At 41.5% G+C, this 19,958-nt stretch overlaps 1 protein-coding gene across 1 annotated transcript; it reads left to right on the top strand.

Annotated features, from left to right (window-relative positions):
* The first annotated feature begins 3,124 nt into the window (after positions 1–3,124).
* Positions 3,125–18,784, top strand: LOC306926285 (putative ATP-dependent RNA helicase DDX59). Its single transcript, XM_079505553.1, has 10 exons — positions 3,125–3,179; positions 5,484–5,733; positions 6,995–7,313; positions 7,633–8,008; positions 9,183–9,365; positions 10,361–10,450; positions 12,092–12,265; positions 15,207–15,359; positions 16,561–16,638; positions 18,224–18,784. The coding sequence occupies exons 1-10, from the start codon at positions 3,174–3,176 to the stop codon at positions 18,482–18,484; spliced, it is 1,890 nt and encodes a 629-aa protein (XP_079361679.1). The 5' UTR covers positions 3,125–3,173; the 3' UTR covers positions 18,485–18,784.
* The last annotated feature ends 1,174 nt before the right edge of the window (positions 18,785–19,958 follow it).

The raw sequence follows: 19,958 nt of genomic DNA, 5'->3' as shown, positions 1-19,958 counted from the left end.
ACGGGCCATGATGGAGTCTGAAAAGGTGGGTTTTCAGACTACGGTGGAAGATTGGGAGTGAGGCTGCAGTTCTGATTGTAATGGGAAGTGCATTCCATAGTTTTGGAGCCAGAATGAACTAAAAGCATATTGAGAAACACAATACATAACTTTTCAAAACTCATATTTATTCAAATATAAATGAATAAATAGATAAATAGATACATAAATAAATAGATACATAGATAGATATATTGATAGATGCATAAATAAATAAATACATAAATAAATAAATAAATAAATACATAAATACATAAATACATAAATAAATAAATAAATGAATGAATGAACAAATGAACGAATGAATGAATGAATGAATGAATAAATAAATAGATTGATATATGAATGAATGAACGGACGGACGGACGGACAGACGGACAGACAGACAGACAGACAGACAGACAGACAGACAGACAGACAGACAGACAGACAGACAGACAGACAGACAGACAGACAGACAGACAGACAGACAGACAGACAGACAGACAGACTGATTGGGGATCTATAGACTAATGCATGTCAAACTGCATGGGGGCCCTTGAAATTAAACGTGTTGAGAATTATTGGGCCGTAAACATATGCATATCTCTTTAAACTGGGCCTAAAACATATCATGCATGCAGCATGGGGTCTCTAACATATTTTTTTAAACTGGGCCGTAAACATATCATGCATGCAGCATGGGGTCCCTAACATATTTTTTTAAACTGGGCCGTAAACATATCATGCATGCATCATGGGGTCCCTAACAATAACATATATTTTTAAACTGTAGGGTGAGCCTTTTTTTTGTGAACACTGAGGCCTGAAGGCTGCTTGTAGTCCTTAGGACAGATGTCGCACTTAAAAGGCCTCTCTGTGCTGTGAGACAGCATGTGGCTCTTCAGCTCCCGGTTCCTTCGGAAGATCTGGTCGCACTCCTGGCACTTCACAGGCTTTGCCCAGGGCTGGCGGTGTACGATCTGGTGCCGGTCATGAGCTATTGGTGAGGAAAATGTTTTCTTGCACGATTGACATGGGAATTCCTGCTGCTGCTCCCCGATGGCGATGGCCTCCTCCGCAATCACCTCGTTCTGTAATGGATGGAAAGAACAGGCACAATTCAATTACAATTCACAATGTAGGCATTTATCAGACACTTAACCTTATAACACCCAGCGTTGCAATAATACAACATATTTTAATTAATTATTTAATTATTCATTTTTATGTTTTTTTTTTCACCTAAACGTCATCATTGATGTTCATTGCAATGCCATTGGTCATGATATTTGCATATTATTACCCCCCACAGAGGCTGAAATTCACACAAATTAAAAATCTCTGGACTCTGCAATTTTGAACAATTTTAACCTATGACCTTTTTTGACCGTTTTGTTGTGATCATTAGAATGTCTAGAACATGTTTTATTTATTATTGTGAAAGATATCCACCAAATGTAAATTATTAATTTATTATTATTATTTTAATAATTATTATAAATGTGCATAACATTTCCAAAAAACTTTGTTTACATCATTTCCTCTGATGCTAGTAGTAAAAAGTAGTAGTAAGGTTAAAATATCTTTTTTACAAGTAGAAATTAATCCGGGTTTTACAGGACTAATCCAGAGCGATTTACAGTCGTGCGTGTGTGCGTGTGTGTGTGCGTGCATGCGTGCGTGTGTGCGTGCGTGCGTGCCAGCCGGGACTCGAACTCTGCCTCTCGCCTGAAAGTCCAGATTTAGATTTTAGTTTTAGTCATGATAGTCTCTTGAATAGTTTTAATTTAGTTTTAGTCACATTTTAGTCACCCGGACTGTTTTAGCGTTAGTCTAGTTTTAGTCGACTAAATATCACAAGATTTTAGTCGACTGAATCTACAGATGATTTAGTCGACTAAAATGTACCTTGGCGGGCCTTGATGCCGTCTGACTGATTTTACACATGCTGAAAATAGCCGATCTACAAGCTCGCGACGAGTTGTGAGCTTGTATATCTGCTATTTTCAGCATGCAACCAAGTGTAAAAGGACTTATACTGGATGTCTTGTCCACTAGTCCCTTCCTGACATTTTAGTTGACTTTATTTGTTGACAAAATTGTCAGTATATTTAGTCTTAGTTTTAGTCATCATACTGTAGCTTATTTTTCATGTAGATTCCATGTAGTGGAAGTAGTCGATGGACATTTTTCGTCTTAGTTTTAGTCGACAAAATCAACAGTAGGCTACCAACCTCTTCCAAACTGGCCATGTTTTTTCCTATCTTCTCTGCTCGGCTCTGCTCGTCTCTTCAACCTCTGGAGACAAACCAAAGTTTGGTTAATTAGCACCAACTACATAACATTATTATTATTATTATTACATCAACAAGGTTTTCAACCACTTTCATATCAAGTTCCATTATTTATTTATGTATTTATTTATTCAGCATTTGGTGACATTTTGCCTCTCAGAAATGTTGATCAAAATAACAATTCTTCTACATTATCTTTGTGTCGACTTCTAGTAAATTAAGTGATGTCCAACCATGGTTTGGTTTCATTTCATCCTCTCAAGAGTTAAAGATATTTAAGGGTTAAATATCCATCATGGGTCCATTTGGTTACCAAGTCAAACCACTGACATAGACTGATTGTTGGTGATGCTTTAGCTTCAGGTTAGCTGTAGTAGCTTAAGTAGTTTAACAATTAAAGTGATTTAAACAGTCATCATAGAGTCACCATATTAAGCTCTAGATAAGTATTTGTTGTGAAATGATAGATTTATTGTTTCTCCACCTACCGTCACTCGTTCTATCTTCAAAGTATTCAAAGTATAAATGTTGTTTTAAAACAATGACAAAGTTTGTCAACAAATTGATGTGTCTTAAATTGTCACTTAAGTTAAGCGGGAAGTTAGTTCGCGGGCATCCACCTACGTGATGATGACGTCATCGCGCAGTGTGTGTGTGTGTGTGTGTGTGTGTGAGTGCGTTCATACAGAGGAGGGACACGCACACGCACATGCACACGCACACACGCACGCACACACGCGCACACGCACACAGAGAGAGAGAGTTTGTGTACAGCCTGCACAGGTCTACAGAGCAGCAGCGAGGCTCCGAGCGTGTTGAACATCAACACCATGCGGGTCAGTGCACCAATAGCAGCAGATGAAGGTAATTATTCTCTCTATGGATGTGATCATGCCTCCATGTCTCCGTGGCTTGTTACCTGCTCACCCCTTTTCCCCTCACTATATATTTTTTCCGGTCTATTTGGTACGTCTCTAAATGCTTTGATGAATTGAACAAGGTGGACCCTCTTGTAAACAAGTGTAATGCTTTATATTGGGTCGTCCACTCCCAGTTAACAGTCTTTGTATTGAGTTGTGCTTGAAATGTAGGGGAGAGAAAACTAGAAAACTGTGTTGCCATGTGACCTTAAATCTAGTAAGCATCCATCATTTACACCTGGCTGTGAAGTTGGGAAGCACATGGGGAAAGTAGAAAACATTATTTTACACAAAAAACTGTTTTTTGTCGGTCAAAGTAATATATACTCTGAGAGTGTACAAATGACACTTTCATGTAAAAAAGGTTGCCGTCGTCAGCCGGATTTGCCTGTCTCCAGCCAGGAGGTCTCAGGTGATCCAAGTCAGTGGTTCTCAAACTGTGGGTCCACACATCATGTTTGGGAGGGGTCCCCACTCCCCAGGTCACGGTGACAGTAAAGTGATGATTTAAGGACTTTCAAGACCTTTGTAATACCTGCAACAAAAAAAAAGACCATTACTGCATTATGCCCGTAGCCTCGACGACCTTACAGGCGTATGCAAAGGCTCAACTTATGTAACTTAGATATACATTTTATGTAGACATAGCACCCTATTGTACACGTTTCATTATATAGATATTCCACTGTTAGGTTCTTAGCGTAGCGTATGTATGATTCTTGACTATTTTATCATGCATTTGATTTATTACCATGTTTGATTCTTGCTTACTGTAAATCGCTCTGGATTAAGAGCATCTGCTAAATGCCTAAATTGTATATTGTAAAGATATTCAACAAAGTATAGGCCTACTATAAAACTAATTGACATGAAAACGTTTGAGAACCGCTGCTTTACAGTATGCATGTGGTACATGCATTACATTACAGATGTGTGACAAATAAGGAGGATGCAGCTAGTACCTCTGGACACCCACCCACGGACCCCCATTTGAAAAGATAAGCCAGTTACCCCATGAGTTTTATTTTATTTTTTATTGATCTAGCAGTGAGTGATTTAACTACTTTCAGTTCAAGGACCCACGTACAGTTTGCCATGCATTATGCTACAATAAATATCCTTTCGTTCCATTTATACACTCTCTGAGTAACAGACCAATACGGGTCCATTTGGTTCCTAACTATTACTAATAGCCTATCATTCACCCGGGGACCCCCTTTAGCCCTTCTTCACAAATTGTTCCAACCCAACTCCCTTGGGAAACAAAAATGTCCAAATTTCATTATACTTTAAGTAGCATGTGATGTGTCAAACTAGGGGGTTTTCATGATTCTGAAACTATTGCAAGCATTAGTTTTGCACAAAAAATGACCATAGCCGTCATCACAAATGTGATGAGGTCAGCACATTTGGGCACATTTGGGCAAGTGGCTATGGCCAGATTTAGCCCAAGGAGGGTTTTCGTGCAAAACTATTGCTTGGGATGGATTCAGCATCATGAAAACCCCCTAGTTTGACACGTCACATGCTACTTAAAGTATAATGAAATTTGGGGAATTTTGCCTTATATTGGTTGATAATGGTACCCCAACTTTCAGCAGCTGTCACAAAGTTTCCCAAGGGAGTTGGGTTGGAACAAATGTATATGTTACAGTAGACACCTTTATGAACACATTTGTGAAGAAAGCTAGTGGTATTATATCATTCAAACTACAATATGACTACAATACCCATCGGCATCAAGCGAAGCACTACGTCATCAACGTGCGCTGGACCGGTGCTTGTTTGTTTTGATGAACGTCTGGAAAGAAAATTAGAAGAAAGCGGCTAAATATAATGTCGTGTGTTATATTGTTGCGTTAATTGATCTTTCACTGCATTCCAGAAACTATCCGGTAGGTTTACATTAAAACATTTGACAGCGGCCTGGGCCGTGGCTCAGCGGTCCAGGCACCTTGGCTGGTAACCCAGTCTGGCAGTGTGCCGCGGGTTCGACTCCCGATCCCGACGGCCTTTACTGCATGTCATCCCCCCATCTCTCTTCCCATTTCCTGTCAGCCTACTGTCTGTCCCTCCATAAAAAATATAAAATAAAGGCGAAAGCCACAAAAGAAAACATAAAAAAAAAAAACATTTGACAGCCGCGAACTTCGGCCTAAACATTCTAACTGCGTGATTTCTACTGTAGCTAAAATGTAATAATAATAATAATAATAACACTGTCATTGATCTCTGTCTGTGCTAACAGAACACCATGTTTATGCCGAGAGCCCTGAAAGTGAAGAGACCCGCCGAGGTCCCAGCACAACGTCCTACTATAAAGAAGGTCAAGGTGGGTCCTCCTCCAGGAGAGAGGGAGACCCCCGTCCAAAGCTCCACTGGAGCCCCTCTGGACCACGAGGAAGATCTGGACCACGAGGAAGAGCGCACAGATGTGAACCTGACAACAGAACAGACAGCAGCAGCACCACCACCTGTTACAGACAGTGGTGGACAAAGTATTTGCATATTTTATTTGTTACTGTGGACGACACCATGATAAAGCATTACACTTTAGTTACACTTTTGAGTTACACTATTGAGTTGTGCTTGAAATGTACTGTAATTCTCCATTCTGTTAATACATCTTTCAATCAATCAATCAAACTTGTTTACAACACCACCACCATTTTTAATTCATTCAGAACCACCACAATGTAGAAAAATAATACCAGTATTCACATTAAAAATCACACCCGTGTGAACTGAGTGGTGCAACTACACATTTAATGTGGCATATGTTATAGTTACTGTACATTAGAACCAGGAAAGCATCTGTGTCATAAGTACTCTCCGCAAACAAATTATATAAGGTATTTGTATCTATTCCTCTACATGTCCCTAAGGTATTTCTATGTAATTCAGGGTCTTTTGATTTTTCCATATCGTCTTCTAAAGTGAAATATCTCCAATCTGATCTTTTGCCACTATGCCTAACATCTGTTGAGGAATAACTATAAAGATTGATTATATAGAGATTGATTCACTCTGACGTGATATCTGTGATGTCAGTGACGTCACATACTAACCATAGCAACCATGCTCGTTTTTTTGGTTGCTAACCATAGCAACCATGCTCATTTTTTCGGTACGACTACGAACAAACACGGGTACACAGGTACAAAGCCAGTTGTTGGAGTGGTTTGCACCAAAAAAGTGGGGGTGGCAGTGGGTCAGGAGTTAGAGTGGCTGTCCTTGGAATCCGAAGGTTTCAGGTTCGATTCCCTCCCTCCCTAACTGCAGAGCAACCCTAACTGCTCCCGATGAGCAGGTTGGTACCTTGCCTTGCATAGTTTACTCCACCATCGGTGTGTGTCTGTGTGAATGGGTGAATGTGAAGTAGGCTACATTGTAATGTAAAGTGCTTCGAATAAAATATAAATGCAGTCCACTCCATTTACCATTTACTGTAAAAAAAAGTATTGGCATCAACATGTATTTAAAGTAGCAATAGTGTTCAAAATGTAAACAAATGTATATAAATATATAAATGTAGATCGGCTATTTTCAAATGGGGGTTAATGTATGTTTTGTAATAATAATAATCAAAATCTACAAAGTAACTAGTAACAAAGGTTTTCAAATAATTGTAGCGGAGAAAAAAGTACAATATTACAATACATTTTAAAATACTTCATTAAAGTAAAACAATCCTCAAATGTGTACTTAAGTGCACTACTTGAGGACATGTACTTAGTTACTTTCCACCACTGGTTACAGACACAGCATCTGTGAAAGAGAGCCAACCATGTGAGGACGGTGAAAGGGGGTCGTCGTCAGATGACAGTGAGGAGGATGAAGATGACGACGATGATGAGGAGGAGGAACCGGTCAAGTCGTTCAGGAAGAGCCAGAGGTGGCCCCAGCCCGGGGAGCCGGCGTGCGTGATGTGCGGCCGCTACGGGGAGTACATCTGTGACAGCACGGACAACGACGTGTGCAGCCTGGAGTGCAAGGCCAAGCACCTGGCCCAGATGGGGCTGGGGACCGGGGCGGACGCGTTTGACCGCAAACACAGAACGGAGCACGACAATGTATCGCAGAGATTTTAATTTAATGTGAAATTGTCCCCTCTGGATTTGGTTCAGCTGCAAATTCAGTATTCCCTTATACTAAAACCAGTAAAGAGTGCATTTGATTCGCAAAATTAGCAGATCTCCAATCTCACAAGCTTGTAGATCGTACATGTTTTGTGACCCCCCAGAATAGGGATGCTGGGGATTCAAGTGCTTAACAACAGTGACATTTTAAGTTTTAAGCATATTTTGATTATCGCGATAATATCGTTAATCTCTTATTATTTTTTGCCACAATAATCGTGACGTGTCATTGTCATATCGTCCCATCCCTAATGACAGGACTGCAGAACCAGCCGTGGACCCAGACCCCGGCGGCGGCTCCTCGTCTGACACCCTTCAAACCGCCGTCTACTCCTACAGAGAGGACCCCTTCATCTCCGGGCTGACGGAGGCCCAGGTGCAGCGAGTGAAGCAGGAGCTGGGCATCTCCACCCAGGGCACGGACGTGAGCAGACCCATCGTGGAGTTTCAGCACTGCGGCTTCCCCGACACGCTGGCCGGCAACCTGAAGAAGGCGGGCTACGAGGCCCCGACGCCCGTCCAGATGCAGATGGTGCCGGTGGGTCTGTCGGGCCGGGACGTGATTGCCAGCGCCGAGACGGGGTCGGGGAAGACCGTGGCGTTTCTGCTGCCGGTGTTGCTGAGGGCACTGGAGGTACAGGATTATATAATAATATTATTGTTACAGACCTTTTACTGTTCTTACACCTTTGACCAGGACAGGTTTGCCACTTATTATAGTAATGACCTTTTGCCTTACCGTTACATAATGTCTGTCCTGTATAACCCCACAGGGATCAATAAAGTTCCTGTCTTATCAATATCTTATCTTCTAAATCAATGCATGGGAACCGTTCTTGGCCACAGTGGAGGAGAAGAGTTTTATTCATTCATTTCAGTCTCAAATGTTGCTAATCCCCCTTATTAAATCTTATCTTATATTATCTTATTAAAATGAATCAGTCACTTTGAATAGTAAAAAGAGCAGGCTTGTTTAATTTCTTCACGATCATTAGACTGCATTTCTCATCAGTATTGGTGCTGGTTTGAGAAAATAAATTCAAATAATGCACTCATCCTTGGGGATGTGAAATTCAGAATAATACTAAGAAATGAAGAAAACATAAATATAAATGCCTAGAGATGGGCTTGAACCCAAATACTTTAATCGTGTTTGTTAGAGCAGTATTCTCTCAGTCTCTTGAGTCCTCGCACCATTTGTGGAGAAAGTAAAGTTGGTGGAAATCAGTTCAATTTGATCCTCTAGTGTCTAGTCCAGCTGCAGCTGCCCCCCCCCCCCCCCCCCATGGAAAAACAACAATGATTAATTCATAAGGAGAGGTCTATTTTTAGCTTTTGTAATCTGTGCAACCTCAAATTTCAACAAACAATTAATTGTCTTTCTCAGCTATTGAGAAGTGAACTTTAAAATGAAGTTGGAAGTTTGGAACTAAAACTTAAACAATCGTGGAATTTGGAATTTGACTGCATGAAATGTTTTGATTTACTTTGCTTGGGAAGTTCAAGTTTGTAACAGAAATAGGCTGAGGGCTACTTTCAGTCTTGCTTTTATTTTGTACTTTATCTCGTACCATGATGAATCTTAAATATTCACATCTTAAAACTGTCTTAAATTGTCAATTAGGCAAACTAGTGTTGTGTGTCTTATTGTTTTATTACCGGTATATGTAGTTATTAGTATTTCTCCTGGGAAGAGCAGAGAACATGTGTTCTCTGCGTATTATGTTTATCCAGAAATGATGTGTACGGTAGAAATGAGTGTGATTCTCAACATTAAGTCCAGCTCTGCCTCTCGCTGTTCTCCATAGAGTCCAGTAAGCACAGCGGGTCGCCCTGTGGCACTGATTCTGACCCCCACCAGGGAGCTGGCCATCCAGATAGAAAGGCAGGCCAAGGAGCTGGTGGTGGGCGTGCCCAACATGAGGACAGCCCTGCTGGTTGGGGGCATGCCCCTGCCCCCTCAACTTCACCGGCTGAAACGCACCATCAACGTACGGTCACTCATTCTGCCCTAACACTTTTTTGTCTCTTTTATTGGTTATTAACTTATGACTGTGTGTGTGTGTGTGTGTGTGTGTGTGTGTGTGTGTGTGTGTGTGTGTGTGTGTGTGTGCGTGTGCGTGTGCGCGCGTAATCCCGGCTCCATACTGGCAATTTGCAATACTAAACCATTTAATTTCATTTAGAACTCAAGCTGTAGTTAAAAAATCAATCAATCAAAAATGAAGTGAGGGGCGCTAATATATTAAAGTCTAACTCATGTTGATTAGGTGATGTAATGGTGATGTAAAACAAAAGGTGCCATTAACAATAAAGAGGCAATATGACGTAATGAGGCACATGACGTACATTTTCCCTTCATTGTCAATGGCTTTTACAAAACAAACATTGAACTAAAGACAAACATTAAACCTGTGTATAGGAGGGGCTCAAAAATAGCACGGCTGCTAATGTAATGAAAAAGTTGGCAAAAGGGCCTTTCTGTGTGGAGTTTGCATGTTCTCCTTGTGTCCCCTAGGCTAGGCAGGTACCCTCACAAAAACATGCAGTAATCCTGGTCTCTAAACTACGTACCCCTGGCCAGCCTGATGGAGGGGAAAATAACTGGTCAGAATAACGTGTTCCTTCCACGCGCTACGTCCGGCCAGGGAGAGTCTCCCCTGTCAGGTGAAAAGAAGCAGCTTGGACTCCTCGTGCATATAAGGAAACATGAGGTCAGTCCGCTGCCCCCCCCTAGGTTGGCAGAGGAAGTGTAGCGCCCAGGATTACATTAGATAATTGACACTGGGTGAAAAGAATGGGTTGCAAAATCGTGGGATAAAAATTTAGTTAAAACAAAAAAAAGATGGAAAAAGTGCAATAGAATTAGTTTACCAAATTAAAGATGGGACATTTTAAGCTTAAACAAACCGGATGACAAGGATTTCACTGTTCCGTCCTTTTTGTCATCATCCTCTGGTTAACCTTTGAAGTCTCTCCCTTCCAGGTTGTCATAGCAACGCCTGGGCGGCTACTTGAGGTGCTGAAGCAGGGGGCGGTGAAGCTGGATGGAGTGAAGGTGGTGGTGGTTGATGAGGTATGGACATTATGTTAATTTCGTGATATCACACGTCATTATTGCAAAATAAATCCTAACGAGGTGAATGATGCAGGGCTAGATATCCTGGGAAGCCCAGAGAAATGTATGTTTATAGGCAGGGGTTCTTGCCATCAGTCATCCTGACCGATACCAGGTCAGGCCTGTCCTGGTATCTGGCCTCTTCCAGGTCCCTTGTTCCGCTCTGGGGCCCCTAAATTGTTCAGGGTACCTGGTTTTTGAGGGGCGCTAGCCCTTCCGATGTCCAGCTTTGAGGGTTTGTGTAAACACAAACATTGAAGACAATGAAGAATCCTATGCGCAGGTTTGAGTGTTCGTGTAAACACAAACATTGAAGACAAGAGTGAGGACGTAAATTGTGATTGGCCGGAATGAGATGATGTATGATGATAAGAGCACCCCTCACTTCACACGGGTGTGATTTCTATATTTAACCGATGACATGCCACCACCATTGGCGGCGCTCTGGAGCCAGTGCTAACAGAATGCACGAAGAAGACCCCGTGATTTGCTACCGTGAACCGGAAGTCACCGTCAGTCCTCTTCTCTAGTTAGAAATGCTATATGCTAACCGGGAGGTTGTCATATCTTTGAGGGGCGCTAGCCCCTCCTATATACAGCTTTTGTCCACACACGTCTCAATATTTGCCACTGACAATGAAAGGGGAAATTTGGTCGAATGTCCGCCAAATATGACATACATTTTGTCCTCACACATCTCAATATTTTGCCATTGACAATGAAAGGAGAATTGGATCAAAATGTCTGCCAAATATGACGTAAATTTGTGGCAACAGAAACATTAAAGGCAATTGACAATGAAGGGAAAATTTACGTCATATGTATAGACGAGCAAATCGGCTAACCAATCACATAAATTCAGTTCATGAGATGATGTATGATTATGTATAATGATAAGAGCGCCCCTCACTTCACACGGGTGTGATTGTTTTTATTGAGCTCCTACCATTGTCCCTCACCCCGTATCACCTCTTTCTGAGCCTCTAAAAGCCACGAAAGATCGTGTGTGCGCCAGTCCACCAGGTGGCACTCATTGTGTTAAATTCAAGAACCGCCCCAGTGTGCAGTCCGTGGGGAAAAAATGCAGGCGAGCTTTTTTGGGGTGAGCCTTCCGGTTACCCTTAGTAGTACATTCAGTATAAAATAGATCAAATAAACAACAATTAATAGACAGGATACCACTGATATGGTTGACTGTACGCCATTTTCTTTTCAGATGTTTTCCATGAGCATTTCATCATCTTACTGTTCTATTCTATAGTATGCAGTGTTACTGAGCAGCATGGGTGGCAGGGTTGAGGGTTTTCTTTTGCTTTTTGACTTTGTATTTTTTCTTTCCTCCTTTTTTGTTTTCTATAAAAGAAAAATGTATTTCATATCATAATGTTTGTGTAACAATTTATAATCTGTTCTCAATAAAAACCTATTTGGCAAAAAAAATTAATATACACCATCAACAATCAATACAAATAGACTATTAAAATCTGTACATTGCATCATGCATCAAGTTAAGTTGAATCTGGCATCCCTGTTTGGGACTTGCCATTATATAGTTGAAAATTGTCATGTAATGTTTTTATGTGTTGTTGTCTTCCGCAGGCAGACACGATGTTGAAAATGGGATTCCAGCAGCAAGTTATGGCTGCCCGCCTGACCCGTGACGCTGTGGGCATCACCATCGGGGAGAAGAACCAGCCCTGTGCCAACGTCAGGCAGATCCTTCTCTGGGTGGAAGAACCCTCCAAGAAGAAGAAGCTGTTTGAGATCCTCAATGTATGTTACACACCGTGGTGTGTTCTACCATGTTTCACTATATATACACACTAGTATACCAAGGGCTGTCACCATAAAAATGTAGCTTGACGATTATTTGCCATCCATATAATTGTGATTAACGATTTGCATTCAACATTGGAACGTTACAATTTGTATTTATTATTTTCTTTTAGGCTTTGTAATCAGAAATTGCACATAGGGCAGACATGACAAATAACTTAAATATACAAAGAAATCACTGACACATTTCATATAATATAATATAATCTTTTCATTGACAGTACATTATCAAACGTCTTTAAAAAAAACCCACTGGTTACATGCTACTCCAGTAAATACTTGGACACAGACCAGATCATTAGAGCTTTGCCACCGTCTTTGAATACCTACTGTACATGCTTTGATCACAGTTATGAAACTGTGCCAAAAACAAACAAAGTCATTTATTCACCTTTCCAACAACAGTGTTTCACATTATATCTTTATGGGGTAGAGAGGCCGCTTGGGAAGCAGAAGGTCCCAGCAGGTTCGATGCCCGCCCCCAGAAATGTGTACTGTAAACTGTAACTGCTCCCTGGTGCACTCAAGTCTGACCACTTGGGCAGCAATCAGTTGATTTGGGTGAAGGTGAAATTGGAATTTCTCCCACGGGAACAAATGGGCCTAATTACTGTATAATCAAGAAACTGCCTAATATAATACAACCTTCTGTTCTGCTTATTTGCCACTGTGTGCAGTGTTACCGGAATGCCGACATCTTTACAAGTCACTAGACATGGCTGAATAATTGAGTCACTGTTGGCTAAAATGCATTGTGCGGTAAGAAAAGTCATGGAGGTCATTTCATTTGGAAATCAATCTCTATTTGGCTAGTGTTACCGGAATGCTGTGCTCTAGGCACCTTGCTGGGAGAAGCTTTCAGCAAGGCAGATCTACAAGCTCATAGCGCGCCACCGAGTGGCGCGCTACGAGCTTGTAGGTCTGCTATTCTTTGTAGATTTTACCAGTTGGGAATGAAACTATTGACACCACAGTCACAAGCTTGGCTTGAGATTCATTAGACTACTATTGCGGTCCATTGTGTAAAAGTAGTACTCTTGTCAGCCACAGACCGTAATTAGCAACTATCCTTGACAAAATTCCAAGATTAGTTCTAACTTTGTCTTATCCATCATTCTGTGGGGGTGGGGGTAGATGTCAGTTTGTTTTCAACCAATGGGAACACATTCAGTAAAAAGAAACAGATGTTTGTTTTCCTTTTTGATTTTGCCTCTGGCTGCACCAAGCCCCCAGTGAGGCTCTCCAACGTTGAGGCGTTCGGCAACTTCGGCCCTAGTGGTAAGAGCAGGGACTGCAGGCGGACCCTTGGAGTTATGACGAGGAAACCCCGTGCATCTGGGCTTTAACCTTAGAGTATATATGAAGCTTTAACATTGAGCGCTCGTTTGCACTTCCGCATTTTGGACACCAAATTTTGGTGTCCTTTGTCCAAATGCGGAAGTAGACTGTTCTTCCAAAACGCCACTGAGCAACTTCCACTGAAATGAATAGCGGGGGGTGGGGCTATCACTCCGGTTCAGTCTCTATCCTTTTAATACTCTATGGGGACACCACCTTTTTTGTGATGATACAGGAACTCTGTTTGGCGCCTCCCCTTTCTAAGTCCACTTCCTCCCGGGGTGGTCTCCTGTGTTTATTCCTACTAACAACATTTCATGTTTATGGCAGTGGTGCTGACAGATTCGGCTGTTAGCACTTAGCAGAATCTGTCTTGAGACATTTAGCTTTCGACTGGTAGATGTCTCATTTTGGAATGAAAGCCTGTCACTGTTTTGACAACATGGAATCTGTTCCATGAAGAAAGCCGGCCCTTAATTTTGATTTGAATTTCAAACCGAGACTGGCTACTCGGTGAGCCTCGACATCCATCGCAACTGGGCCTGGAATTGAATCAACTGGCTGCGAGTGGAGGGAATTCCTGACGCGCCAAACACCAGCCTCTACTACTGGACCATATTTAGACAGCCGTTACTGCAGCCCTAAACCCCCCCCCCCCCCCCTACCCTCCCCTACCACCCTTGTCCAGAGGAAATGGGTGGGCCCTGAGCCATGGCCTCTGTCCAGGAAATCATCCAGCAACGGCTCGTACCCTTTCTACAGCACGGTGGAACAGGAAGGGCCTGTTTCATACACCCCAGTGGATAAATGACATTAGATCATATGTGTGAGTAACCAGAGCCGTTGTACCACATGGAGGGGACATGGGTATACGGAGAGTTTCACATTCTAAGCTTTCATTCGGACCAAAGGTTATGAAATTGGCCACAAGTCTGATTCTGAATCATAGACAAAACATGCAAACCTCTCACCCAGATTGGTGTAAAGAAATGTTTAAGGGACCATTCCATCTATCACATACACATAGTAGACAATCTTTCCCTTAATGTCCTTTTTTTTCTTTTTCTTTTCTTTTTTAATTGAAAAAGTCCCTAGACAATCATTGAGTCACTGTTGGCTAAAATGCATTGTGCGGTTAGAAAGGTCTCGGAGGGCATTTCATTTGGAAATCAATCTCTTCACCAGGGGCTATATTTGGCTAGACTTTTCAGATCATTACACACTTTAAAATGGGTTGAAATCGAGCACTAACACAAGGTTAATACTGTACTGAAATAAATGGAATACATGCAATGGCGTGTTAAAAATTAAAACGAACCACAATATGCCTTGGGAAATGATTAGCAGTAATTGTCAAGTATACCGTAAGTCAGAGTCAACAGTCTGATGCCAGACCACTGGTATGGTCTTAAAAAAATTGACCGTGGTGCCTCAATGGCTCATCATAAAGTGTGTGTGCTGACCACACACTCACATGAATACCCCCGGGTGAGAATGTGGCTTTCAAGACGCGTGTTTTCTCCCTTCTCTGACCTTTCAGGACAGGAAGTTGTACCAGCCTCCGGTGGTGGTGTTTGTGGACTGCAAGCTGGGGGCAGACTTGCTGTGCGAGGCCGTCGCCAAGGTGATGGAGCTCAACGTCGTGGCTATTCACTCTGACAAGACTCAGTGGGAACGTAACCGCATCCTCAAGGTGAGGCCACCGGCAGCCATGACACGGACCATAAAACAACAAGACAGGAACATGGCTCAAGTACAGCCAGCCAACCACATTACCCTGGCATCCATACTTTGAGTAGATTTTCAACTCTTTCCATTGTGAGCTTACATGGCAATTTATTTTTTCTTTCTTTGTCATACAGTACAATGACATACTGCATATAGGGCGTATGCATATTAAGTGGTTAATGCAACATGTTAATGCAACATGTCACTAGTGTTTAATGCAACATGTGTACATATCTCTACATATCTCTGCCACAATTATATTTAGAATAATTACGCCTTACAGTATTGTACTTTGAAGCCATACAGTGCAATTTTATTTTTGTTTTGCATAGATTCATTCATTCAAGTTTTGTTTGTTCTCGAAATTACACTGAATAATCAAACTCATTTTCAGTGTCGTCGAGTAATACAATTTACAATTTACAATTTAGGCATTTAGCAGACGCTCTTAATCCAGAGCGACAATATCATATAGAAAAAAAACATCACAATACATCAGGAAAAGAAAAACAAAATATATACATGTGAATTACATAGGTTTACAAATAAAAAGCTAAGACAAATTTCAAAACGACTCAAAGGTACCAATGTGGTCAGTTTCAATGTCGTTTGCAGGTCATTCCATGTATTAGGGCCACAGAAGCCAAAAGCAGATCTACCGAGTTCAGAGCTAACTTTTGGTTAGATGATCCCAGTAGGAATTTGACATTTGTTGTGAGGACCATGTTTTGTCCAATGGGGTAGAAGAACTCTGCAGTCAGGCAGATGTTGTGAATATTAATTTGTATTTCCATAAGTCATTTGTGGTATAAATACATAAAGGTACTTATATTTTGCACAAATAATATTAGAGTGGCTGGTAGGTAGAGTGGCCGGATGGGAACCACAAGGTTTCCAGTTTGATCTCAGGCTACCCCAGAGTTAGTAGTGTCCTTGAGCAAGACTCTGAACCCCTAATTACTCCCGCAGGTTGGTGCCTTGCATGGTTTCCGACGCCATCGGTGTATGAATGTGTGTGTGTGAATGTAATGCACAATCCATGTAAAAGCGATTTGGATAAAAGCGCTACATAAATGCACCATTTAATGTAAAAATGTCATTGTTAATTGTCTACAAACCATTTAGTGCTCTGAACATGTGGTGTCTTGCTGTGCTTGTGTGCTCAGGGTCTTCTAGAGGGGGACTTTGAGGTGGTGGTCAGCACTGGAGTGCTGGGCAGAGGACTGGACCTGGTCAATGTTAAAGTATTGTTCACCAGGTAGGTTCTACCTCTGTAGGTGGTTTGCTAATCTGAGTTCCCAGAAGTTTTATTTTTCGCCACTAGTGGTTTTCTAATGTTGTGTCCAAGGCACGCTCAAAGGTCAACTAAACATCTCAAGGTACAGCTCTATTTAAAATGTGTTATCACTCTTTAAAGGTTTATTTGTATATTGTTTATTTGTTTATTGTATTTACTAGTGCCAAATAAAAAGTTCAAAATATTTTTTTTGTTTATGGATTTTAATAATGTGCATTTATATTGGAAATGATTGTGTACAAACTACTCGTATAGTAAACAATACAATAATTAATCTATTTTTGTATACTGCAAATAATGCAATAATAATGTGTGGTTGTCACATATATAATCCCAATGCATACCTGGACTCTCACTCTGTTTGGGAACCACTATGCAATATTATCTTTCAGTCAGCAGCAGTGACTGTAAAAAACGTTTACAGTCAGAATCTCTTCAGTGACCAAATACAATTAGCATAGATGGAGCATACTGTATGTTGACATTTGTCACAGGGACATACTGTATATTGACCAATATTGAGTTGCACAGCCAGTGTTCAAGTTACACGATGACTTTCAGGAGAGCCCTGTTTCCCTGGGTTGGGAGCCTGGGGTGGTACAGTACTGTACAGTACAGTGTTGTCACGCATACATGACGTACTGTAAGTTGCATCCCATAACCATTACCCACGCCACGGCTGTACAACGACATACAAATATAGTATGGGGTCCTGACTCCTTTTATTTTCTATACTAACCTTTCATCCTGGCGTCCCTATTTTATCTATTTTTCATTGTAGGCGAACATTTTCAAATGCATATACTTAAAATAAATGCCCAAACGTTCAAAAATATCGTATCTACAATTACACAACGTGTCACGTTCTGAGCTTTTAGATTGGCTACTAATGCTATTTGTAATAAAATAAATATGCAGGTATAGGACTTTAATTTTAAACATTCAGCTGGTCACTCTGCTACGGTGGTCGTCAAAGTGGGGTCCAGGGACCTTGAAGGAGTTCCCAAATGGATCTTTACACGTCTATAATCCTGAGAGTTATTGCCACCTTGACATTAAAAAAACATTTGAGAACCACGTGTAGGAGCCATAATGTGACAATTGTGACATAATGCCTAGTCTTGTGTTTTATTGGTGACGTAAGGCATGTCACTTTAATGGACAGACACTGCACTGGTAGTAGGTGGTGGGCATGATCACTGGTGCTTTGGCACTGCCACGCTAAAAACTATCTTATTCACCTGCCGGGCACTATACTACTGTGGGAATTTGGACAGAGAGAGGGGTTGAGCGTGGGAGAGGACGTTTTCTGTTGACCGTCAAATGCAACTTTTAACACCGTAACATCCACGTTTAGGCAATAGTTAAGGCCTGGGAACTGTTGTACCTTTTAACGTGTGTTGTGGAGAATAAATGGTCAAACTATTTTCGTGTGCGTGTCATGTTTAACTCCTCGGCTGGCGACTTTATGAACAGCCGCAACACCACCACCACTGCTCCACTAACCTGTTGTGTACCCCCCCTCTCTCCAGATGGGGAGGGCAGGTCGCCTGGGTCATAGAGGTACGGCCATCACCTTCCTCAACGGCAACAACAAGCGCCTGTTCCTGGATGTAGTGAATAGAGTGAAGCCCACGGGCTCCATCTTGCCCCCGCAGCTCCTCAACTCGCCCCACCTCCACGAGCAGCAGAGGAGGGAGAAACAGAAAGCCAAACCGTGGGCCGATGACCCGCTGGTCACCCCCAACAACCTCATAGACATCATCAGGAAACACGACCGGCGCAAGAAATGACCACCATGTTGACTGTTTACTGGTCAGTGGTTCTCAAAGTTTATTTTCATGTCAAGGACCGCCAAATTGATGTGTTTTTGGCCGCGGACAACCATCTGAAAGGGAAGATTTGAAAATGTTCATAAATAGCAGATGTACAAGCTTTCGAGCCGGGCACGAAGTGACGTGCTGTGAGCTTGTAGATCTTCTATTTTTGAATCGCCAACATAGAAATGGTTACATTTGGGAGTCCTTGGCATGTAAATGTTAAAGATTACTGTATGTAAATGTTTGATTTGTTTTTATTAATAAATTATAAAAATATGACAGATGTATGTGTGTTTTAAACGACAGCAGTGGGCCCAAAGTGCTATGCAATCAACACAGATGACCAAACAAAAATCAAAACCATACAAAATGTAAAACTCATAAATCACAATAAGCCTATAAAAGTTGAGGCAATACAATTTTAAAGTTTAGAAATTGAATGAAAATGGATGTATTCTGCTGTGCCATTACTCTGATAGAATGCAAACTGTTGTAATGATGTTTTAGACAAAATGTTTGAGTATCTATGGTTGAGTATTACAAGATAGCGTTGAGAGTGCTGCCACCTACTGCCTGTCCTATTTACATGAGAGTGCTGCCACCTACTGCCTGTCCTATACATGCAAATCTACACACAATATATCTGAGAATTCAGTTACAGTAGGAATGGGATCATTTTAGACGAGCAGTGTTTGAAATGTATTTATTCAACCAAGAATATGTGTAATGTTTAAGTTCAAATGCATGAGACTGCAAGCTCCGTACAGTAGGTGGCGCCGCAGTGGCAGAATACAACTTGAAGCCAGTGTTGCCAGATTTTGTGAGAATACAACCAAGTGTTGGAAAACAAGACCAAAACAAAAGCTACTATAGGCCACATGAGCACTTAATTATTTGGCTATTTGAAAATAATAGCCAATCTACAATCAACAACACTTGATGTCTGGTAGGGGGCGGGGCTACCTCCCTGGCACAAAACATTTTCAGATGGGGTTCCAACATCAATGACATGGAAATATTTGATAACCACTGGCTTAAATATAAAAATTTTAAAAAAGCTGCAAGCAGCGACACAGGGGCCAAGGAATGCATGAAAATAAACCATAAAGCAAGCAGTTGATCACAATTTAAAAATAACAAAGGAAACTAAAATATAATTCAGACAATCATAAGTCAGAGATGATTCATGTGTTCTGAGAGATGCTACTGACTTCATGTCTTCATGATGTTCCTGAGGGACAATCATATAGTCAGCTAGTAATTACCCAACCCACACAGGTGTGTGATTCGCTGATTCTACTCAAACTATCATCTCAGATTCTCAGTCTAACCTCGGATAAGTCCAAAATCTCCAATAAAGGTGTTATTGTATGCGGGCTAAGTGATCATTTTATGCTATTATGTAGGCCTACCCGCAAAGCCTTGATAGCACATCAGTGAGCTGGAT

This window comes from Electrona antarctica (genome assembly GCF_951216825.1).
Source record: "Electrona antarctica genome assembly, chromosome: 7".
NCBI lineage: Eukaryota > Metazoa > Chordata > Actinopteri > Myctophiformes > Myctophidae > Electrona > Electrona antarctica.
The sequence above is the reverse complement of the archived record's forward strand: the minus strand, read 5'-3'. Positions and strand labels throughout refer to the sequence as shown.

Coding starts and splice junctions, on each gene's coding strand:
- LOC306926285 (XM_079505553.1), top strand. Junction 12,266..15,206: donor AGCTGTTTGAGATCCTCAAT/GTATGTTACACA, acceptor CTGACCTTTCAG/GACAGGAAGTTGTACCAGCC. Junction 16,639..18,223: donor TGGACCTGGTCAATGTTAAA/GTATTGTTCACC, acceptor CCCTCTCTCCAG/ATGGGGAGGGCAGGTCGCCT.